Raw genomic sequence first — 25,406 nt, forward strand, 5'->3', positions numbered from 1 at the left:
TGCTTGTTAAATTTCACAACGAATTTAAACTATACCTTTTATTGGTTTTTTTTAATTTATTGATTTATCTAAAAACTTCAACTGTCTGTGGCTCTTTCCCTATAATGAGTAGTATTTGCTTTTTCAATATGTATTTTAACCACCTGTGTTAGCTGTTTTCTTTTGTTTTTGTTTTTAGCTGTTCCTGTTTTTTCCTCTTCATTGTTGAAGATACTTATTCTGCCTATTTGATGTTATATGTATAAGTTGTATACACTGCTTATGGGCTTAATAAAAAAAAGTAATTATAAAGAGATTCTTTCTTATATAAAATCCTTTAAGAGAATGAAAACAAAAAGTGCTATTAATCTTCTGTCTCTAATAGAAAAGTATAAATAACAGGAAAGTCCTAGTCCTTTTTATTTAATTATTATATTTAGTTATGCATTATTTTACTTATAATTATTTATGTAAGATGTTGTTTTGGGAATGTCCCTTTGTTAAATCTTTCTGGTCTGATGTGAATTCTCCATTTGTCAAAAAGGTTTGGTGACTTTGCTTTAAGCTACAGACATATTATTTTGGAGTTTTAATTTAAAGAAAAACAATTCCTTAATTCAAATTTTGTATAAAGCTCATATTATTTATTGAAAAGTTCTTTATACATAAATGTAACAAAAATTTTGTATTATTTAAAACAAGAATTGGAACTGTATGTAATCTCATAACAAGAAAGCAGTTAACACTTATAAAATGTGCTTTATTTAGTATTCTGCTTTAATTTGTATTATTTTTTCATGTTCCCTCTCTTATTTTTTTTGTTTCTTCTTTTTCTATCTCGTTGTCTTTATTTTTTGCTTTATCATTATTATATTTCTTTAAAATTGTCGCATTTATCTTGTTGCAAAAAATATTTGTATTGTTTGTACTATACTTCTGTTTGTATTTCTATCTGTTGTAATTGCCTGTTGTTATTGCAATAAAAAAACTTGAAAAATAAAAAAAAACTTGCCAAATGCTTCAAAGTTTGTCATAAAGAGTTTTTTTCACCAAGTTATGTGCATTTATTTAAAACATTTCTTTACCTTAATGAGGGGACAGAGTTTTTTTTTTTTTTTTGATAAAAATGTGACAATAGATATGTGAGACGAAAGTTCCACATATCCAACAAAACAAGAGAGATACATTTTACGATTTTGCATAATGTATATCCTACAAATTCCAAAATTGCTAAATATTTTGTGTACTTTTTGCAATATACATGAATAAACTTTATTTTATTTATTCCATAACTGCACTCACATTCAATTTCTTTGGGATTTTTTGTTTTGTTTGAAGTTTGAAGCAAGCAATTGTATCAAATCAATGAAACATTTTTGAAAAATGTATGTCATTGTTAACAATTTTTCTTGATTAAGTCAGTACCTAGACAAATAACTACAGTGATATGTAAAACATTATTAATTTTGCTGTAGACCACATTAAGTAAATAATGCATTTGGAATTTTGATGGTCCAGTGCAGATCAGGCAGAAATGACTAGCTAAATAATATAACCTTACCCAGCTATGTAACCTAACCTATATAAACCTAACCTTGCTATATGTACCATGAAACTTTGAACCAAGTTGTTGAGTTATTTTTTCTAAGAGTTAGAGCTTAGAGAGCAGCTGTTTTTTTTTTTTTTTTTTTTTCTATGTTCCAATGCATTTCTCATGAGCGTCTGCAGTGCATAAGCAATACAATTAGTTGTGTTTTCATAAACCTCTGGCAATGGTCAAAAATGTTTAGACCTCATTTACACCCATTTTTATTTAGTATTGTCAACTTGTGATTAGATTGATGAAATGCATCTTAACACCAGAGGTAAAAGTCCTCTGAGTGAAACAAATTTTGTATAGGACTAACACAGTCTGCTCTTTTAAGCGTTTTCACCCACCTTGAAGTAGATGGTTATTTAATGGCTTCTGCAGACTACTGTGATCGTCTTAATTACCAAGTTCACATATATAGGAACCGAAAAACACTGTTAAAGCATTCCATGCATCTTTAGTTGTTGAACTACAATCTCATGAGCAGTGTAAGATTATATATTACATATCAGATCAGGGTGTGCGTTTATTAGTTTTGTGTTGCTTACTCTAATATCAACACATCGTAGTCTACTGGCCATAGTAAATGCTTACTTTGATGACCTGATGCAGAAGTTTTATGTTTTGGCACACAATGATTTTGGAGCTTTATTTCAGTTGAACCACTGAAGATACATGGAACATTTTGACAATGTTTTTGGTTCCTCTTCTGGACTTGGAACATTTCTGAACCATTGCTGTCTATGGAGGATGAGAGAGCTTTCATATGTCATGAAAAATATTAATAACAGAATTTTCAGATTAACAAACCTTTAACAAAAAAGTGAACAAAAACAGTTTTTTCCAACAAACACTGAGATTGGAATATGGACTCATTTTCACTGATCCTAGCATGATGTACGTTTATACTGTCAGTTGCAACTCACATTTACACAGTTTTAAGTCGGAGATGGACTGGGCATGTAGAAACAGAAGTGTCACTTACAAAAACAAAGGTTTGAATTGGATTTCACAGTCAGTAAGACAATGTCATGCTTTATGCTGCTTTACTTGGACTTTAAAGTAAATTGTCCTGCTGCTTGACATGGTGAGGCACTTTCTGTAGTTTGTGGCTAAAGCCTGATGATAACAAAAACAAAAATTATCTTTGCATACTTACAAGGTACACAGCGGATATTTACATTCATAAAATAAATTATTTGGGACACGTCATACCAAGGCATTTTTTTGTTGTTGTTTTAGAACAAAACAGGAAATTGGGCTAGGACATTGGGAAAGGCTTCAGTATCACTATGAACTTAAAATGTTAGTGAATCAATTTCTTTTACTTAAAAACACTGCAAAAACAAGTAAAAGTAAGTTATGATTTTATTCGTCAATCCTTTAATAACTTTTGAGCAATGGTTTTAGAAGTATCTGACCAAAAGTTACTCTCTATACACTACATGACAAAATTCTTGTCATGTAGGAACAACAAATAACAACTTGATCATTTGGTATCAGAAGTTGCTTATATGAAAGCCTTGGTTTTTATTATTTAATTAGGACAGTAAGGTCTGTCTTTGCTTAGACAAAAGTCTTGTCACTTAACAGAAATAATGTACAGTATATAAAGTCAAGATGCAGTAAAAAAAGAATTACTAATGTGTATGACTCCCATAAGCTTGGACGACTGCATCTATACATCTCTGCAAGGATTCAAATAACTTATTAATAAAGTCATCTGGAATGACAAAGAAAGTGTTCTTGCAGGACTCCCAGAGTTCATAAAGATTCTTTGGATTCACCTTTAATGCCTTCTCCTTCATCTTACCCCAGACATGCTCAATGTTCATGCCTGGTGACTGTGCGGGCCAATCCTGGAGCACCTTGACCTTTTTTGCTTTCAGGAACTTTGATGTGGAGGCTAAGGTATGAGAAGGAGTGCTATCCTACTGAATAAATTCCCCTTTCCTGTGTTTTGTAATGTAATGGGCAGCACAAATGTCTTGATACCTCAGGCTATTGATGTTACCATCCACTCTGAACATCTCTTGGATGCCCCATACTGAATATAACCCCAAATCATAATTTTTCCTTTACTAAACTTGACTGGTTTCTGTGAGAATCTTGTGTCCATGCACATTCCAATAGGTCTTCTTCATTATTTGTGATGATTGGGATGCAGTTCAACAGATGTCAAGTTATTATTAGTTGTTTTTACAACTGGGATCGATGACAAGACTTTTGTCAGATGGTGTAAATATATATATAAATAAAAAAGGGAAAAATAAAAATAAGTGCGTCACTCAAACTACTGTAGTAAATTTGATCATATTTGACTACTTTAGCCTGCAGTTGATTCATAATCATAATTTATAACTTAGTAAACATTTTAAACTATATATTAACATAACTTATAGTAATAAAACCACCTAACTAGAATAACATTTGCTATTTCTAAAGCATTTTATTGAAATAACAATATACATTTTTTTCAAATGTTTCAGGTTTAAAAACTTCTTTCACAATTTGAAATAAAAGAAATCAGTGAAAGTGTCATTTCCAATAATGTTTTCCATATTTACATCTCAAATCTGCAAAATATGTGCATGCTGAAATACGCATTCGCATTTCCAGTGTCACTGCCCTTTTCAAGTTCCATGTTTCATTACATTTTGATAGAAAAAGCAACAAAACAAAATAAAACAATAAATAAATGGCAAAGTAGCTTATACACATTGTGAAAGCTTTTCCTGTTGTTCAGGACACAAAACTGGCATTAAAGTACTGCATTTACTAATTTTCAGAAGCAGAGGATTTTATTTTGGGTTTCCTCTGTTCATGTTAGTCTGAGTCAGTGGTGCCACATACAGGCAGAAGATACTCACAGTAAACACAAAGCTGTACCAGGATCAGTGTCTGTAATCACTGGCAGAACTTAAAGGTGCAAACCAGTTACTAGAGGAACAGACACTCAGAAAACCTCCAAAAATATTACAGCACCAACAGAAAAACACTGACCATTTACAGTATTCGAGGTATAGTAGATGTTAATTTGAGGTACACAATCACAATTCCAAAACTACAGTAATACAAGCATGTATATATTAGACAGCTTATAACAATACCAATTTAGCATTTTGTGTCATATATACCTCTCAAAATGACTTTCAAAATGATTTTTTGTCACTTTTGCAAGTCACATTGTTCTTACTATAATACATGATTCAAATATATAATTTAGTAAATCAATTTTAGGACTAAGATTTGTATTCTGGTGCCACAAACTCCCTTCCTGCAAGGATGACAGTAGTGATTCAACTTTGAAGAGGAGGGGGAGTTAGTCTCCTTGGATAATATCGGATTCATTAAAAAGCATTCCAGCTAGAGTGATACACTGAAACATTTGTAATACTAATTATTTGCTGTTCATTTGTTTCCTTGCTACTTTGGTTATTCTTAAATATCTTTTAAGGATTCTTCTCACACACACAACAGACTGCATCAGTGCTTTCATACTACCTCATGTCTTTATCTTTTATAAAAATATAGAACACTTATTCAAATGTTCTCATAAAATACTGATATTTATTAATGATACTCAGTTGACAAGCCTGCAGCAGTTTTATTTTGAAAATAATATTTGTGCTATTGCTGAAAGCCCTCAAAGTATGAAGATGTCAAAAGCGCTTTTCAGCCTGTCCAGCAAATTTACACTCATCACTGCGTAGAAATCTCAATCTGCTCTTTTGAACCGCTTCGACGATGCTAGAACTTGGCATGGTTTAGGCACTAACACGAACATTGCAGGAGGACTGCAGTAAGGTACTTAACATTTGTTTAGTCATTTATGACCTTTACAACAGCTAGATTATTTTGTTAGTCATTTGAGACACACAAACTCTGTGCTTCAAGGAGGCGGGGGTAACTTGACATCCAAGAGATTGTAAGCAAAAATGTTCCAGAAGATTCCACAGAGGATAAAGAGTGTGTAGACACTGAAGAAGATCCAGAACAGGGACTGTTCTTGCAAACGCTGTTCATAGTTTTGAAGAACCACAACGCCAAGGGTGAGGCCCACTGCCACACCCCCCAGATGGGCCACAAAGCTGGGATTAGGACATGGTGGGAAGGCTGGGGGATAGCACCGAAGCCAGACAGCACGGCCAAACTCCACACTCACTGTAGACACAGAGAATAAACTTTTATATTGGCTACAACCAATTACTTACATCTGATTACATTTTATTTAAATTACAAATCGATTATAACCAATATAATAAATGTCAAATTGTAACTTATACAGTTCCAAATATTTTTGGAGTTACAACCTTATTCAAAAATGGATTACATTTTTTCTACATTCTACACACAATACCCCATAATGACAAAGTGAAAAAAGATTTTTTTGAAATTGTTGCACATTTATTGAATAAATAATAAAATACCTGAAAAGTCACATGTACTTAAGTATTCACAGCCTCAAGTCTTTTTGAATAAGATGCCACAAGCTTGGCACACCTGTCTTTGGGAACTTTTCCTCATTCCTCTTTGCAGTACATCTCAAGTTCTGTCTGGATGAATGGGAAGCGACGGTGTAAAGCCATTTTCAGATATCTCCAGAGATGTTCAATAGGATTTACGTCTGGGCTCTGGCTGGGCCACTCAAGGACATTTACTTCAGTTGTAGTGAAGCATTGATATTTTGACAATGTGACTGGTTTTCTCCAAACGTATGCCTGCCATTCACTCCAAAGAGTTCAATTTTAGTCTTTACAGACAATTCCTTTGTCTTCATGCTTGGTTTGTGCTTTGGCATGCACTGTCAACCCTGGGACCTTATATAGACAGGTGAATGCCTTTTCAAATCATGTCCAATCAATTGAATTTGTCCAATTCATGCCCAATTTAGCTGCTGAAACATCTCAAGAATGATCAGTGGAAACAGAATGTACCTGAGCTCAATTTAGAGCTTCATGGCAAAGGCTGTGAATACTTATGTACATGTGATTTTTCAGTTTTTTTATTTTTAATAAATTTCTAACAATTTCAATAAAATATTTTTTTCACATTTGATGAAATAAATGAATTTAATAAATTTTGGAATAAAGCTGTAACATAAACAAATGTGGGAAAAGTGAAGTGCTATGAATACTTTCCATATGCACTGTAACTAGTGTTAATTAACTCAACTAGGGTTAAGTTTTGTGTTTGGTTTGAAGTTAGCTGCTTGTAATTATACATAGCTCAAAATTATTAAAGTGTTAGTTCACCTAATAATGAAAACTGAGAGCTCTCTCATCCTCCACAGATGGCAAGATTCCCGACTCATTCAAAGTCTGAATAAATACACCTCCAGTGTTTCATTCGGGATATTTACAAGCTATGAGAATTCATTTGTGTCCACATAAAACTAAAATAATGACTTTATTCAATAGTTTCCTCTCCTCAGTGTCTCTAACTTTTAAATAAAGTCATGATTTTTGTTTTATGCTTAACAATATTCTGACTGAACTACTAAATTATTCTGTGAACGCGAGTCGGGAGCTGTTTATGGAGGATGAGGAGCTGTCAGATTTCACCTTAGATTCAAAAGACAAACAAAGGTCTCAGGTTTGCAATGACATGAGGGTGAGTAATACCATCATTTTTATTTTTGGGTGAATTAACTCTTTAATAAAGCTAATAACACAAATAAAGTTGAAATCAGAATTATTAAACACCTTTTTGATTTTTTTTTTCTTTTTTAAATGTTTCCCAAATGATGTGAAACAGAGCAAGGATATTTTTACAGTGTATCTGATCATATTTTTTTTTGTCTGAAGAAAGTCTTGTTTGGTTTATTTTAGCAAGAATAAAAGCAGTTCATTACAAAAAAAACATTTTAAGGTAAAATTATTAGCCCCTTTAAGCTATATATATATATATATATATATATATATATATATATATATATATATATATATATATATATATATATATATATATATATATATGCTGTTTCTGTAAAAATGCAGAATATATATACAGAACAAACCGTCGTTATACAATAACTTGCCTAATTACCCTAACCTGCTAAGTTAACCCAATTAACCTAGTTGTTAAGCCTTTAAATGTCACTTTAAGCTGTATAGAAGCATCTTGAAAAATATCTAGTAAAATATTATGTACTGTCATCATGGCAAAGATAAAATAAATCAGTTATTAGAAATGACTTAGAAAATTAGAAACTGCATAAAGTCTTCTGATCTGAATAAACTGATCTATTCATGAAGTGATCTGAATAAACACAGAACTGAACTGAACTGAACTGAACTGAACTTAACTGGACAACGACATTGGCATATTTAATGAAACCTCTTATTGCCGAACTGAACCCATTTCATACTATTAATTATTAAATATTCTTTATTTTTACAGAAACAGCAACATTTGTACAGAAGCCCCTGAAATAAAAATGAATTGAACCTTAATATAATGTTTGTCATGTTAAAATAAAGTATTTTCAGTAGAAACATGGATCTTTTATATATAGACCCTTTTCACATTTCCGGGATCCTCAGTAAAGAAAGTCACCATAGTTGGGATTTTTTGGGAGAATTGGCAGTGAATAGGATAATACAACACATTTATTTATTTTTAAAATTTGGTCAAATAATAAAAGAAAATCTCCACGATGATGTTATAAACACTTTCAGAAAAAGGAAAAAAATTGTGTGAGATTGATGACGGCAGCCAGAGGGGAGGATAACGTCAAATTTACTGTCCAGTCCCATAGACACAGCATTAGAAATGTAATTTGTTATGGGTAATTTGGTAATTTGAAGCAGAGATGATATACTACATACACAAATACGTAGAAATGTTCATATGGTTTTTTTTTTAAATCAAAATATGAAAAAATTTCAGGATTTAAGATGCTGATGATTGGTAAACGCGCCATAACAGGCTTGTGAGAAGGGTCCATTAAGCACAAGTATCTTAAAAACAAAGGTTACATACTGCACACCAGAGCCATTGCCATGCGAAAGAGCTTGAACTGACACTTCATCCCTGACCAGTTCTGCAAAGAGTGGGACAGAAACATCAAATTAGGAGAAAAGAGTAGGAAGATAGAAGCACATTTGTATTTCCTAAAGTGTTCTGCTGTTGTTCCAGGGAGCTGGTTTTGGTACTCCAGCTTATTATTATTTCAAGATGAGATGGATATTTGCTCAGGCGTTTTCAGTGATGATGTGGCAGTCAGAGCAACATTAGCACCTGTGACTCATCAGCTAATTAAAGGTCAGTTTTGCATGTAATATTTAAAATCAACTGAGTCAGATTTCATTTGACCTGATGAGAGATCATTTTTGTATAGACAAAGTATTTGTAATCTGAGTCCTGACCATGTAACAGTGCTGACACAAAAAGTTCTATCTGAAATGCTGAGCAAGTACAGGAGGGTTCATGCTCTGAGACGAGAGAACTGTGGATAGCCCCAGTGTTAATATTTAATGACTGTGACCAAGTCATTATGCAGTACATAACACATTTATTTAAGCTGTTTGAAATTGGCCTCTATACCTGTGGCTTCCAAAGTGGTGGCCCTGGGATGGGGTGTGGAGGTTGCTTGGTGATTTCCAAAAATCTAATTAATTTTATTAAACTATTAGACTTAGAATTCCCATTTTATCTATAACACACAGAAGATAAAATTTATAGGTAACAGTTACATAAAAAACAAAACATGCAAATAAAAAGCTGTCAGCCTTTTGATTTTTTCCACTGGATTTGGACCCCCTGGAGTGTTCATGTTATATTAAAGGCACAGCAATAGCAACAGATGCAGCAGATTGATATTACAGCACCAGATTAAACTTTCGTACAACTTTACAGCACTCATGTACATAAGAAATAAATACAGGCCATGACTCAAGATTTAGGATGATCTCCAAGTGGTGGTCTCCAAAATTACACTAAGTGAAGTTTATTCATAAACTAATTTCGAGAGGATCACGTGCTTATGATTTATCACGTCCAGTCTCGCATTTGCTAATCACTAATCTTCCAATCATATGAGCCCTAAGGCACCATAAATAGTCTAAGTTTTCAGTTCACTTTATCTTCGTTTGGAAGAAACAGCTTCACCGTAGCTAGCTCCGTTGAAAAAACAACTCTAAACCAGCATGGACAACCAAAGCAGCTACAAGCTACAATCATCAGGATCTCTGTTTGGAAGAATGCTCTGCTCTGCTCATCAACTACAAAGCTACAAAAGCTACAAGCGCTACAAAAGCTTCAATCTACACGCTTCAATCCACAAGCTTCAAGCTACTATCTACAATATACAATCTAAAAGCTTCAATCTACAAGCTACAATACACAAGCTACAGCAACAACAACAACTATTACTACCATTTCAAACAACTCCAACAATTTCATCAACAGCTTAAACAACAACACCAAAACCTTCCTCTTCAAAGAGCCTCCACAACGCATATGCTGTGTCTTCAACCTTATTTCCCAGCAAGATAACAGCCAAAACTCCAAAGCTATTGCAAAAACTGAACCTTTACCTTCTCCTAGCAGTACACATGCGATCCATCGTTTAACAGATTGTTTGCTGGAATGTGTTCAGCAGAACAGCAGCTCCAGCCATAAACAATGTTGAATTTGATTAACAAAATGGCCGCCAGGCTTTTTGCACCTTTTGCATTGCCTGACTGAAACTCCGTTAAGCCAATAGCTGTAAAGAGAAGCATCACCATCCAATGAGCTAAAAGACTGGAGATGGTCCCGCCCTCTCTCTTGACTCTGTTGCAAAGACCTTATGAATGAATAGGCCAGACACGCTTGTGAATTTAGTTAAGAAGAGGGAAAAAAAAAAAAAAAAAAAAAAAAAAAAAATTTCCAATAGACATTTAACTTTTGAAAAGATTATTAAATTAAATTATAGCAAGCTATTGGAAAACATTATGCCATCAAGCACAAAAGTCTGTGTAATACGCCATACAAAATGTCATATAGGATTATGTAGCAAGTCAGTCGGGTGTGAAAACGGCAAGACAACAAACTTCTCACTTGACTGTTATAAATAAAAATTTGAACTTCACTATCACTTCACATGCTCACTCTTCAAGAGATACCAGTTTTCCAGGACCACCAGACAAGCCACACCCCATATGCTCAGCTCTCTATCCCTCTGCCATCCCGTGGGGAGACGAACACCCACCTCTACCATCCTTGCACATTGTAGCAATAAAGCTATCAGACCATGCATTAACAAAGCGCTTCCATTTACATGCCCTTATTCAGATGCCTCGCATGGATATCATTTAAAACAATTTTCATGTCTGCCATACTTGTATTATTTTGCAAAGATTTAATTTCTGATTCTCTTTGTTTTTCTATTTTAGAGATCATGACTGCTGGCTCCAGAAGCTGACCCTCATCCAACCTACTACACTCCACATCCTCTTCACAAAGGATACATTCCATTTTTCACTTTATCTAATTTGTCCTAACCTTCAGTCTGCGACCTCCGAACCCGAAACAGTCGATTATCTTATTAAAAAAGAAATCGACAACAAATTCATGATCGGACCTTTTAAGGCTCCTCCATTCAATATTTCACGCATTAGCCCCATTGGTGTCGCAACTCGAAAATTTTCTGGCAAAAAACGCCTCATAGTCGACCTTTCGTCCCCACATAATTCCTCTTTCCCTAGCATTAACAGCACGATACCACTAGAAGAATATACGCTCAACTATCACGACATCGATCAAGCAATCTCTCTTATAAAGATAGCCGGCCACAACGCCTGGCTAGCCAAAGTAGACATCTCTTCTGCCTTTAAAATCATGCCAATCCACCCAGACTTCTGGCACCTTTTTGGCATTTATTGGCGCAATCAATTCTATTTTGCAGTCCGACTAACCTTCGGATGCAAAAGCAGCCCAAAAATATTTGACATGATGTCAGAAGCATTATGCTGGATTCTATCCAATAATTATGGAATTCCATACCTCATCCACCTTCTAGATGATTTTCTCATTATTTCTCCCCCGTCATCTCCTCCAGCCAAACACTTAGCGATCACCCAACAAGTTTTTGCTGATCTCGGAATTCCTCTAGCAGAGGAAAAAACTCCAGGTCCCAGTACTTCAATCGAATTTCTGGGCATTAATCTAGACTCGCACAAATTTCAAGCATCCCTCCCCAAAGAGAAGATCGATCGGATCATTTCTCTATCCCAAATCTTCCTCGAAAAACAGATGTGCACAAAACGAGAACTATCAATTCTCGGCCATCTAAATTTCGCTATGCGCATCATTCCACAGGGCCGCCCCTTTATTTCACACCTCCTTCAACTATCCACCACAGTTCAAGGTTTAGAAGAAATAATTATTCTCTCTAAACCAAGTCGCGATGAACTCTGCTTATGGATCTCTTTCCTTAAGCAATGGAACGGCTGTTCCTTTTTCTATAGCGACTTAACAACATCCCCCATCGACATTAACCTATACACAGACGCTGCCCCCTCAATTGGTTTCGGCGGCTACTACAAAGGACACTGGTTTGCCTCAACATGGCCACCCCAATTCAATTCCATCCCAAAAGACCAATGTTCTCCAGCCCTATTCGAACTCTACCCCATTGTCGCAGCAGCCATCTTGTGGGGGGACGAATGGTCTACTTTTAGCATTCTCATTCACTGCGATTAATGAAGCCACAGTGCATTGCATCAACAAAAGGCGCTCTCACTCCCAAGCACTTATGCCATTTTTAAGACGCCTTATCTGGATATCTGCTAAAAAAAAAAAAAAAAAAAAAAAAAAAAAAAAAAAAAAATTTATCATGATTGCTGAACATGAACCTGGTTGCAAAAACCAAATTGCTGACTCTCTCTCTCGCTTCTCTCTACAGAAATTCTGGCAACTGGCCCCGGAAGCAGACCCTCACCCAACGCCTGTACCTCCGTATTCAGAAACGATATTGCCATAAACCACCCACTTCATAATCTTCACCAAACTTCTCTATCTCTCATCCTGCAAGCAATAGCTCCTAGAACCCTCAATGCATACCTCACAGCATGGAATTCGTTCAAACAATTCCATATTCTACACCAACTTCCTTTCCCTGATTTTTCTCTCCTCTCTATCACTTCCTATATATCCCACCTTCACACCGCAAATCACCTACAAGCCAGTTCAATAAAGAGCCACCTTTGCGGGATCCAGTTCTTTCACAAATTAATCCATTGGTGTCCTTCCGACGCCATCACAAATTCGCAAACCTCCCTTCTTATCAAGGGTATTCAGAAAAACCACCCCACCAGCCCTGATGCCAGACAACCCATCACACTAAAAATCCTTACCTCATGCATCTACACCCTTCGCAAAGGGTATATTTCCTCCCATACAGCCCGCACCTTGCTATGTTTAATCTAGCATTTTTTGGGTTTCTTAGATGTTCCGAATTAACAGTTACATCTAAATTTAACCCTCTACTCCACCCCACCATCTCAGATCTAGCTTTGCAAGATAAGGAAACCATCTCTTTCCTTATCAAACAAAGCAAAACAGATCAAACCCAGAAAGGACACTCTATCCTCATTTTCGACATACCTTCTCCTACTCGCCCATTCCAAACCCTCCTAGCCTATCTTAATCTAAGAAAATCTCAAGAAGCTAACCCTACGGCCCCGCTTTTTACTGACGACGTTAACCGTCCAGTATCTCGATTCTGGTTCCAAAAACACCTTAAAGAAATTCTTCGCCTATCAGGTTTTTCCCCAGAGCCTTTTTCCAGCCACTCATTCAGGATTGGCGCAGCCACTACAGCAGCCTCTAACGGGCTCTCACACAATCAGATCCAGACCCTTGGTCGCTGGTCTTCTGAAGCTTTTAAATCTTACATACGCCTCAGTAAATACCACCTCAAAGAAGCACAACAGGCTCTAACCAACCCCCAAGCAACTCCCCACAAGGCTCCAACTCACAAAGGTACCTAATAGAGAATCAACTCTCGCTAGAGTCATCCTAACCAAACTCAGCAGAAGCCTAATCGTCCAACAATGGCACCCCTACAGGTTTTTGCCAAGGACGCCCCCAATGGCCATTACAGTTAGCATTCCAGCAACCTCAATTTGTTATACAAACTCGGACTTCCACGAGGTCGCTCCGAGCTCCAACTCTCGCAAGAGTTATACAAATCCTCTCTCCCACTCACAGATATCTATGTTTTCCTATCTACACCCTACCCTCAAGCTCTAACCTCCGCAGAGGTCGCTCCAAACTCAAACTCTCACATGAGTTACTCCCTCCCACTTTCTGCTCCTCCCATCTACACGCTACCTCCAAGCCATGACCTCCGCAGAGGTTGCCCCTATCTACACTACCCTCAAGCTCAAACCTCCGCAGAGGTCGCTCCTATCTACACCCTACCCTCAAGCTCTAACCTCCGCAGAGGCCGCTCTAAACTCAAACTCTCACAAGAGTTACTCTCTCCTACTCATTGCTCCTCCCAGCTACACTCTACCCCCAAGCTCTAACCTCCGCAGAGGCCGCTCTAAACTCAAACTCTCACAAGAGTTACTCCCTCCCACTCATTGCTCCTCCCAGCTACACTCTACCCTCAAGCTCAAACCTCCGCAGAGGTCACTCCTATCTACACCCTACCCTCAAGCTCAAACCTCCGCAGAGGTCACTCCTATCTACACCCTACCTTCAAGCTCAAACCTCCGCAGAGGTCGCTCCTATCTACACCCTACCCTCAAGCTCAAACCTCCGCAGAGGTCACTCCTATCTACACCCTACCCTCAAGCTCAAACCTCCGCAGAGGTCACTCCTATCTACACCCTACCCTCAAGCTCAAACCTCCGCAGAGGTCACTCCTATCTACACCCTACCTTCAAGCTCAAACCTCCGCAGAGGTCGCTCCTATCTACACCCTACCCTCAAGCTCAAACCTCCGCAGAGGTCACTCCTATCTACACCCTACCTTCAAGCTCAAACCTCCGCAGAGGTCGCTCCTATCTTCACCCTACCCTCAAGCTCTAACCTCCGCAGAGGTCACTCCTATCTACACCCTACCCTCAAGCTCTAACCTCCGCAGAGGCCGCTCTAAACTCAAACTCTCACAAAAGCTCCATCTTTCGTAAGAGCTACTCTCCTCCACTCTCTGCTCCATACCTTCACTCTACTCTGGCCCCCGCAGGGGTCACTTAGAGCTCCAACTCCCACAAGATTCACTCAAAGTTCTCTTTTCACTGCTTCAAACCACCTATTCTCCCCTTCTTCTTAACCCCGAAAACCATGAACCCCGCAGGGGTTCCTTCAAACTCTAACTCCAGCAAGAGTTATTAGAATCCTCTTTTCACCCTTATTAATCCTATCTAATTAATGCCCATGCATTTAACCTCTTTCCTTCTATTATATCCAGCAGCCGGATATAGCTCTAAATTTCCTGCCTTTTGGGGGGTTTTTTCTTCGAATACGCGGCTGCTGTCCCGAGCGATTAATTTCTGCATTTTGGGGAGTTCTGAGATCCACCGAGCTCAGGCTCCCTTCTTGCTCTGCCAACGGGAGGAAGCCCCGGGCTCGAGGAGCCCTTGAGCTCGGGGCTCTCTCCCGGGACAGCATGCCAAATAAGCTTTGTAAATCATCAGCTAAGTGTGAACTCTTGAAGTGAAGTTTATTCATAAACTAATTTCGAGAGGATCACGTGCTTATGATTTATCACGTCCAGTCTCGCATTTGCTAATCACTAATCTTCCAATCATATGAGCCCTAAGGCACCATAAATAGTCTAAGTTTTCAGTTCACTTTATCTTCGTTTGGAAGAAACCCCCCTCCTCCCCTATTCTCCTCCTTTACCTGTAATTGGGCGGCACGGCGGTCCAGTGGTTAGCACTGTGAACCACACAGCAAGAATACTGCCGGTCCTAGTTCGATAGGACCGGTGAGTGTTTCTGTGGGGAGTTTGTATGTCCTTCCCGTGTCCGCGTGGGTTTTCCCCGGGCTCTCCGGTTTCCTCCCACCATCCAAAGACATTCAACATACTTAACAATCAAGCTGGTCTAATTCCTTACGTTCCCTTAGCTACAGCGGCAGGGGAGTTCTGAGATCCACCGAGCTCGGGCTCCCTTCTTGCTCTGCCAACGGGAGGAAGCCCCGGGCTCGAGGAGCCCTTGAGCTCGGGGCTCTCTCCCGGGACAGCATGCCAAATAAGCTTTGTAAATCATCAGCTAAGTGTGAACTCTTGAAGAATAGACTTGGGTCTATTAGTATGTGTGCGGAATTACATGCAAGGTTTGTATATTTGTGGCCACCTCAGAGGATAGTAGGGGTTGTGAGTCACTGACATGGTTAATTTGGGAGTCACAGGCTAAAAAGTTATGGAACCCCTACTCTATACCACTATTCACTATCCTCTAAGTTAGTCCACTAATACAGTACAGTTGAAGGGGTTAATGAGAAAAAAAAATTATGATTACTGAGTGCTCTATAAGAGCTGCTGCTTTTGCATACCCAGTCTGCAAGACATATTTTAAAGAGTGTTTGGTCTAAAAAACATATTATGTGTACAAAGATCTGATAAACAGCTTTAAAGAGTTAGTTCAGACAAAAATGAAAAGTCAGTCATTACTTGCCCTTGTGTTGTTCCAAACCCCTGAAACGGCAAGTTTCTCGACTAATTTAAAGTCCAGAAAAATACTAAAATCATCCTCAAAACAGACATAGCACGATCTAGCCCTTGCTGGAAAACACTCAAACTACTCATCTGCCACCAAACTGAACTACAGATCCCATCATGCACCTCTCACACACACCAGTTCCCAATCACAACTGATTACATAAATGCAGCTGAAACTCGTGAGAACTGATTACCGGGACTATACACACAGCACACACATATAAGCTGAGTCTTGTTAAACTGTAGTGAGCATTTCAAAGCGTTTCCTTCTACTGTCTTTCTGTGGCTTTTGACCTTTGCCTTGTTTATTGTTTATGTTGTTTTGCTGTCTGTCCCGATCATTCTCCTGTAACATTGACCACCCTCTGAATTTCCTGCATGCTCCTGTTTGTTCCTGTGTTGAACTTGCCTGTACCGTCAATCTCTTTGAATAAAGCTGCACAGTTGTATCTGATCCGCCGATACAACTCATAACTAGACCATTTGCCTTCAATGGTTCAAACGGAATATTATCAAGCAACGAGATTACATTTGTGGACATATTATATAATAACTTTATTTAGTCTCCTCGCCTGAGTGTCAGTATATTGTGCAAGCTCACATGCAACATGAATGCACGTCCTATGCTGACACAAAAATATAATAAGAAAATATCAGTTTGCAACATCAAGCAGCATAACAAGCTGTTTTAATGTCTAAAATTGAATGAAAGTAAAAGAGACCAGCAGTCTAAAGCCAAAAAGATTAATATGGCTGCACCCACTCATATGGGAAGATTAAGGTGAATAGCACTCCAAAATAACAGTGAACACATTATACTAACACAAAGTTCTGTCCAGAGAGCTTGTAATAGTTGATTTTGCATCATAGGTGCCCGTTAACTCTGGTTTATCACACCCAAGTTAGATTTCTCAAGCCAAACCCAGTTCTGATTACTGTCACGTCTGTTTGCAATCAAGAAATCACTTGAATAGGACCTGCCAAAGTAAAATAGACCAAAAGATCCTCAAAAGCTACACATCCAGCTGAGATTTAAAGAAATTACAAAATAAATAAGAACACAATAATAATTGAGATCTACCAGTCTGGAAAAGCTTATAAAGCCGTTTCTAAAACTTTGGGACTCCAGCAAATCATAGTGAGAGCCATTATCTACAAATGGCAAAACATGGAACAGTGGAGAATCTTCCCAGGAGTGGCTGGCCAACCAAATTTACCCCAAGAGAGCAGAACCAACTCCTCCATACATCTCAACAACTAAACTGCAGGCCTCACTTGCCTCAATTAAGATGATAGTTCATGACTCCACCATAAGAAAGAGACAGGTCAAAAAAGTTTGCGTGACAGAGTTCCAAGACAAAAACCGCTGCTGAACAAAAAGAACATAAAGTCTTTTGCCAGTAAACATCTTGAACATTATTGCCATAACTGACTAAGGGTGCTTTCACACCTACACTTTTGTTTCGGAACGTATCTCGTTTGCCCAGTTAGCGCGGTTCGATTGGCATATGTGAACAGGGCAATCGCGCTCTGTTCCGCGCCAAAGTAATCGCTCCGAGATCGCTTGAATGAGGTGGTCTCGGCTCGATTAAAACGAACCCTGGAGCGGTTCGATTGCAATGAGAAAGCGATCCGATCCGAGCGCGGTTATATCACAGTGTTTTATGGATATGTAATAGGCTTACGGCTATATGAAGAGAGAATTATGAGTATGGCGGGAAGTTTCGCGAGTCTCCGGATGCCCGCAAACGAGTGATGATCTCCCGGTAATCTCGCGTCTCTCTCCCAGTCCTTAAATAGGCATCGTCACGCACCCTTCTCACCCCTCCCCACCGTGTCTCTCCTCAGACACGTCACGCGCGCGCACCCAAACACCACCAAACCACCACCTCTCCTGACAGTTTAGCGGGACGCTGCAAAATAAACCCTGACACTCTGACCAATGTAAGGAGAGTTTACTCGCACTTGACTTGTTTTAGCTCTTTTGATCCGATTAGAAACTTTGCAGTGTGAAAGCGAACCGCTCCAAGAGCAAAGAGCAACAATGTAACAAATTTAATCTCTGTTTCGGAACAACTGAATCGATTCACAGGTGTGAAAGCACCCTAAAACTAATTCTGACAAAGACACAGGGCCGGCGCGTCCATAGAGGTGACCTAGGCGGCCGTCTAGGGCGGCAGAATAGAAAGGGCGGCGTCCCCGACACTATCCACCGCGCCCTCAGTTATATTTGCGTCCATTGCGGTAGAATAGAGAGAGCGGCATCCCTGACACGTCCCTGACACTACCCTCACCACCCGCGCCCTCAGTTATATCCGCGTCTAGGGTGGCAGAACCAAGAGGGCGGTGTCCGCGACAGCTCAACCCCCCCCCCTTCCCCCACCTAACCCCCCAAGATCCCCCAACCCCCCGCCCCGCCGCTGTCACGTCAGGGTTGCGGGCGGCATTACTTTGCCTAGAGTGGCAGTTCAGCTTGCTCCGGCCCTGTATAGACATAGTAAGTAAGTGATTTTCATGTCCTCGGTTATTAACAGACACCTGAAACGAACAAATGTAACATACACTAAGCTACACCACTACTTTAACCTGCTTGTTAGGTCAGGACTCCTGCCTTCTTTGTATTGACCCTTTTACTGGTACTTTTATCATTTATCATTAATTTATCATATAATCCACATTCAGTTTTTGTCTAATAGAATCTCACTCGGTTTTACAATCTGATGAATCAAAAAATGTACTAAGTGTTTTCAATTACCATGACAACATTGGCGAGGTGAGCAGAAACCAGTGCATAGACTCCTCCTGATGAACCAACCACAGGTGCTGTCATATCCGTCACAGAAACAGCCAAAGAGCCTGCAGGAAGACAATGCAAACAAAAGTCAGTCATACAAATCACTTTAGACACAGGAGCAGACATTGTTAACAACTGACCAAATAACATTTGAACAAAAGACAGCAAATGAGATTGATAAGATAACAAATGGAAAAAACATCAGTGAATAATAATTAAAATTACAATTTGTTCCCCACACAAAGTTATTGTGTAAATGTATTTAAAGAAAATAACCAGGCTATGGAATAGGCAAATGACAAAATTGTATTTGACTTTTCTATTTTAACAGCATTGTTGAAATCAGAGGAATTTTAACATACAACACCAAGACATCCAAGTGGTATTTTTGTCAATAATACTTTTCGAATAATAAAAATAATAAGAAACTAGTACAAATAATCTCTTGAGCCTTTGATAAACATTCAGCACTGTCTCAAAGCATATCAGCATATTTATCAAAAATATTTTCAAACACAAACAAACAATTTTTTTTTTACCAAGAATCTTATTAATATTATAGAAATTAAATAAAACAAGTAATATATAATAATATGATGAACTATTATGAATAATAGAAACAAACTATTTACAGTGATTACAGTAATTTTATACATCTGGAAAGCAGATGTACTATATTATATTGTTATTCTGTTTTTCTTCGATAATACAGGAGGATAAAAGGAATTAAAAACAAAACAAAGATCAATTTCTGGGGAAATTCAGACATTGGTTGTGACCATTTTACAACTGTAAAAGTCTGATGACTAAACTGAAATAAAAACATTAGATTTTTTTATTTTCTTTCCCACACCAAGGCATGTTGTTCAGCAGACTTCCCAAATTTATTCAGTGTTTTTTCTTTTCTAAACTATTGTATCTTTCAACAAAAATGCTGGAATTGGTGTTGTAAGTGTTGGAATTGGTTAGTTAAAAAAGAGCTAAAATTTAAATTCTGTTGTCTGTCATCTGTAGTACGGAACAATTTACAATATTTAATTACACTACACTGTTTGGTAAACTTTATTTTGTTATAAGTATTTATTATTTTTTTATTAGCTCAACATATTTCTGACTGAACCAATGATAACAGATTTTTGCCTAAAAATAAATTGTGAAATTCAGTTAATTCACACCTCATCTCTTTTCAGCTCTTTGGTTTTCCTAAAATTGTCCTTTCTGTTCTTCTTTGCTGGTCTTTTAGACTGTTATTTGATCTTGTCTGTGTTTTTCTTTTTTTCTTCTTTTTTTCTTTACTGTTCAATCAGCTTTTCAGTTTTTTTAACTACAGAAGTCTAAAAGAAGACGGATCGACCATTGAAATAATTGAACTATAAGTCATACCAAAATGTTTGCTTCCATTCATCTGACACCGGGTTTTCAACTTTAGTTTTTAGAATTAACACAGATAAACTAAGAGTGGCTGAATAATGAAATATTGAAACCCATGGAATCAATAAAATCAGTCAGTATGTTGTAGTTTTAAGGTAATTTTTATATAAGTGTAGTCTTAAAAACCACCACTTAAATTTTATATGAAATGATGCATTTAATATACAAGTAGGATCGGAGTGAAGCATAAACAGACAACTAGACACACAGTGGTAAATGTTGCTGTAGGTGTCACCTTAAGTTGGTAGAATGTGTGTGTGGATTATGTGTGAATTACTGTTGTTACTTCTATATCACCCAGGGCTGTAAAAAAGTAGTAGCTTATAAATGTACTTTCCTTTTAAGGACATATGGTTATTTAATTAAATATAGAAATTATGTCTTCTTAGAAAAAAAACCCACTGTAAATACTCACTCCCTCACTCACTCACTCACTCACTCACTCAATCAACATCCTTCAGCTTGTCTCTGATTTATCAGGGGTCGCCACAGTGAAATGAACCACCAAATTCTCTGGCATAGGTTTTATGTGGAGGATGCACTTCCAGCACTGGGAAACACCCATACAATCATACCCACTTTACACACTGATTTTAAATATTAATAAAATGTAAAATGTAAAAAAATTAAAGCACAAAACATTCTCCCACAAATTCTTACATTTTTTACCATGAATTCAGCACAAATAATACCAGAAAAAAGAGAAAAAAAGCATGATGTGTTAGACTCACCTGCCAGGGCGCCACACACATACACTAGGCCGATTCTCAAAGCTCCATGGACCATCTCAAGTGGCACACCCACCAAAAGCTGCATGGCCATGTTTAGACCCAGGTGTTCAATTCTGAAACATTTAAATCAGCCATTAGCACAGATGCACTTCTGTAACGGATTAATACCATTAAACTGCAGTCTCCATACAGTATACTTAGTGTCTATCAGCATTATTTAGCTAGATATTTATTTCATTAATTTCATTTTCTTGTCAGCTTAGTCCCTTTATTAATCCGGTGTCGCCACAGCGGAATGAACCGCCAACTTATCCAGCAAGCTTTTACTTGCCCTTCCATCCGCAACCCATCTCTGGGAAACATCCACACACACATTCACACACACACTCATACACTATGGACAATTTAGCCCACCCAATTCACCTGTACCACATGTCTTTGGACTGTGGGGGAAACCGGAGCACCAGGAGGAAACCCACGCGAACGCAGGGAGAACATGCAAACTCCACACAGAAACGCCAACTGAGCCGAGGCTCGAATCAGCGACCCAGCGACCTTATTGCTGTGAGGCGACAGCACTACCTACTGCGCCACTGCTTCGCCCCAGATATTTATTTCCCATACAAAACACAACACTCTAATTATCATGAATTAAACACCAACAAGTGTGTTTCACCCCTAAACAAAGTTTATATTCAAACAGACGTCTAAATAAAATCTCATATACAGTAGTGTAAAGTAACTCTGACTGTCCAGAAGATGGTTTTAATCACTGTATTCTGCTCATTTGTTTTACATCTGTTAATGCAAAAAGTAATATATTTTACTCCTATTAAATAAGTGAATGCCATTAAATAAGATATAATAATTGAAAACCATGAATGCCCCAACTTTGTTTAGTCCTGTTTTTTTTCCCTTGAAGCACTGATGATTTCACCAGCTGCTTTAAATGTATGACTTTCGGAAGAGTACATGGAAAACTGTTAAACAGAAAGTCTCTGGCACCAACAACAGCAGATCTGACACTGGCACCAAATAATGACAAATCTGGGTGACACAGAAACACTTTTAACCACAGGTGAAATTTCTCATGTCACATACTTGGCTCTCTTCAACATTGCTAAACACATGGAAGCCCAGTGGGGGCAAAATCTGGACACAGATCTAAAGCAACAAGAATCAGGACAAGGTCAGACCATTTATCCTAATAAAACAAGGACCTGATATCACTTCAGATAACTGATAACTGGGACATGTTGCTTAGGTCACGGAAACAGAATATAAATGTACCTGACTTACTTGTGAGTAATAATGGAATTTAAAAGTGAAGTAACGTTTTCGTAATTAAAAATAAAAGAGACTGTAACTGGCAACACATTCTCTTAGTATTAACCTTTTGTTTACTGAACTATTGCTATGCTGTTGGTCCTCATACAATATGTGTTCAAATGACCAAAAAAAAAAAAACAACAACTCAACAAAAGAAAACTTGCACATCAGAAAGCAATGTGTGAGTAACTGTAGGTTGAAGATCTTTTTCATAACTGGCACCTAAACTCTGAAACAGACTTTTTTTTTACACAGTTTGGGAGGAAGACACACACTCTGGGCCCTATCATACACCCGGCGCAGTGTGGCGCAAGACGTGGCGCAAGACGTGGCGCAATAGTCTTTTGGTAGTTTCAGCTTGGCGCAAGAGTCGTTTTGAGGCATTGCGCTACGCTCTTTAAATAGCAAATGCATTAGCGCTCATTTGTGCGCCCATAGGCGTTCTGGTCTAAAAAGAAAGGCGTTCTGAGGCGGACCACTGGCGCGTCGCTATTTTGAGAAACTATAATAGATTTTTCATTAGACCAAAACTAACCCGGTCTAAACTCCGGCGCAGAGTTACGCCTCGCTTACGCACTGCTTAATACGCACAAGAGAGCAATAGGCAAACATCTTTACATATGAAAAAATGTAAATATTAAGGATATATATATATATATATATATATATATATATATATATATATATATATATATATATATATATATATATATATAGAATATAATAAGAACAGATATAGGACATAAGTATAAAGGATTAAAATATTACAAAACATTATTTTCTAGCCTACATAAATATGAAATATCACCACTTTTATGTTTTTCATCTTGGGAGGCTTTTTCAGTTCATTCATAACAATTTGCTTTTGTATAATGTTATTATTATTAGCAGTATTATTAATTATATCCATATTTATATTTGTTTAATTAAAAACAAGCTTAGATTTGCCCACCCGTCAGGTTTTAAACCATATGGGGCATGGCAGGTGTATTTGGAAATAACTCAGTATTTTGATCACACTTGGTCATTATTGTTCATTTATTTGTTGTCTAGAAATTAGAACTGAATTTAGAAATAGTTTTGAAACAAATCTTTGTGCTTAACAAACGAAATTAATTATTTATAGGTTAATTGATGTCTGTGCGAAAAGGTTTCCCTATCCAAGAGCGAAAGTGAAAGTGATCCATTATCTCTCATTCTCATGCAGTAGATGCTCTGTTTAACAATTTTCTGTTAAAAAAACTGTTAACTGTTAACTGTTTGCTAGTGAAATGCTCATTTTTTTCCACTTAGACTTACTTTGCGTCCTGTAAAAAGTGAATGCACTCTTGGCGCGACGCAGCTGGGTCTTAAAGAGAATGGGAGATGAGACTCTAATTGGTTTATTCTCAAAACACACCTATAACTCATTAAGAAAATAAACTCAACCTTTTTAGCCCATGTGCCTTGGTGCAAAGCGTATTTTCCCGTCCGTAAATTAGCAAAAATACATTCTGACATGCCCTGAAAGCGTTTGCGCCCTGCGTTTTGCGCTCTGCGCATGGACCATCAAAATAGAGCCCTCTGTCAGTGAACTAAACTAAACTGAACTTCAACTCTGACAGTTTCAATTTGCTATGTTAAGCTGCTTTGACACAATCTACATTATAAAAGCACTATAGAAATAAAGTTGAATTGAATTCTTGTTTTTGTTGCAGACTCTGGGCACTGCTCTTGTCTTGTCATGTATGTCGAAAGTAACGTGTGACTTGTGTTTACATGCGGCCACATGCTGTTGTTTTGTGTGAACTTGCAAATAATGAGTGCTCACTTTCTAGTCCCATTTCATGTGAATGGATTGTGTTAGTCTGTTTGTGTCATGTGCTCTATTGTGTAGTCCCTTCCATCTTGTTATTTCATTAATAATTCTGTTCATCTGTTTGTTTGCAGCTTTACATAGATGAGAAGGTATCTGGTCGTTGAAATCACATATGTAAGTTTTATTTCTCCTAAAAGTTATAAATAAATAAATAAATAAATAAATAAATAAATAAATAAATAAATAAATAAATAAATTAATTAATTAATTAATTAATTAATTAATCCATTTTGGAATAAGGCTGTAACATAAAAAATGGAAAAAATTAAGCGCTATGAATACTTTATGGATGGACTGTATCTATGCATATCAAAGCACAAACCAAACATGAATACAAAGATTGTCTGGAGGCACAAGGCTTGGGAAGGTCACTTGTCTAGCAAGATCGATCCTACACCCATTTGATTGGTCACGTGCTCAACAGAAAGGGCTGCAATTGGCTCTTGCTGGCGCTCTTCACAGTTGAGTGATGCTGATAAACGGCAGTTTGATCACAGCAAGATGCTGTGCATGATCATACTATTTAATTCTGCAGACACTTGCTCGTGTCTGTATCCTGAAGTAGGAGAGGAAAAGTCATGCCAGCAGGTCAAATAAGTCACAGTGAGAAAGACAGAGAGAGAGAGAGAGAGAGAGAGAGAGAGAGAGAAATGGAGTTTACTTTCATTCTCTCAATCACAGTGAAATAGGGGCTTCTGCTGTAAGTGTCAAACAATGAAAGACTGTCCAGCAAATACACACACAGTGAAATTGTGTGCAGTTTCTGTGTTTTTAGGTAGTTGGAGAGTAGTAAATACTCGCGCTCACCTCCCTTGCTATAGTAAACTACTGCGACACATTGCATATGAGATAAATGACGTCAGTACATAATAACCGGTTATGATTATTACTGAACCGACACTGAATTGTCCGCGTCTGCATCACGGTGCACTGAAGAAACAACTAAATTTGACACCCCTACATTAGAACCACCAGGATTCTTCCTAGAGCTGGCCGGCCATCTAAGCCGAGTGATCAGGGAAGAACGGTCT

The 25,406-nt window shown here is 37.7% G+C and overlaps 1 protein-coding gene across 17 annotated transcripts in view; it reads right to left on the minus strand.

Moving 5' to 3' along the window:
* Positions 1-3,999: 3,999 nt before the first annotated feature.
* Positions 4,000-25,406, minus strand: part of rhbdl3 (rhomboid, veinlet-like 3 (Drosophila)) — a 75,131-nt gene continuing 53,724 nt past the window's right edge. For 10 of the 17 annotated variants that reach the window (XM_073952965.1, XM_073952963.1, XM_073952960.1 and 7 more), the window contains 4 exons: positions 21,189-21,301; positions 18,988-19,088; positions 8,555-8,615; positions 4,000-5,734 (listed from right to left, as the gene is read on the minus strand). In XM_073952965.1, the coding sequence (XP_073809066.1) occupies positions 5,463-5,734; positions 8,555-8,615; positions 18,988-19,088; positions 21,189-21,301 (547 nt within the window). In that variant the 3' untranslated portion in view covers positions 4,000-5,462. 17 annotated transcript variants of the gene reach the window in all.

Source organism: Danio rerio, chromosome 6 (assembly GCF_049306965.1).
Source record: "Danio rerio strain Tuebingen ecotype United States chromosome 6, GRCz12tu, whole genome shotgun sequence".
In the NCBI taxonomy this organism is placed as follows: Eukaryota; Metazoa; Chordata; class Actinopteri; order Cypriniformes; family Danionidae; genus Danio; species Danio rerio.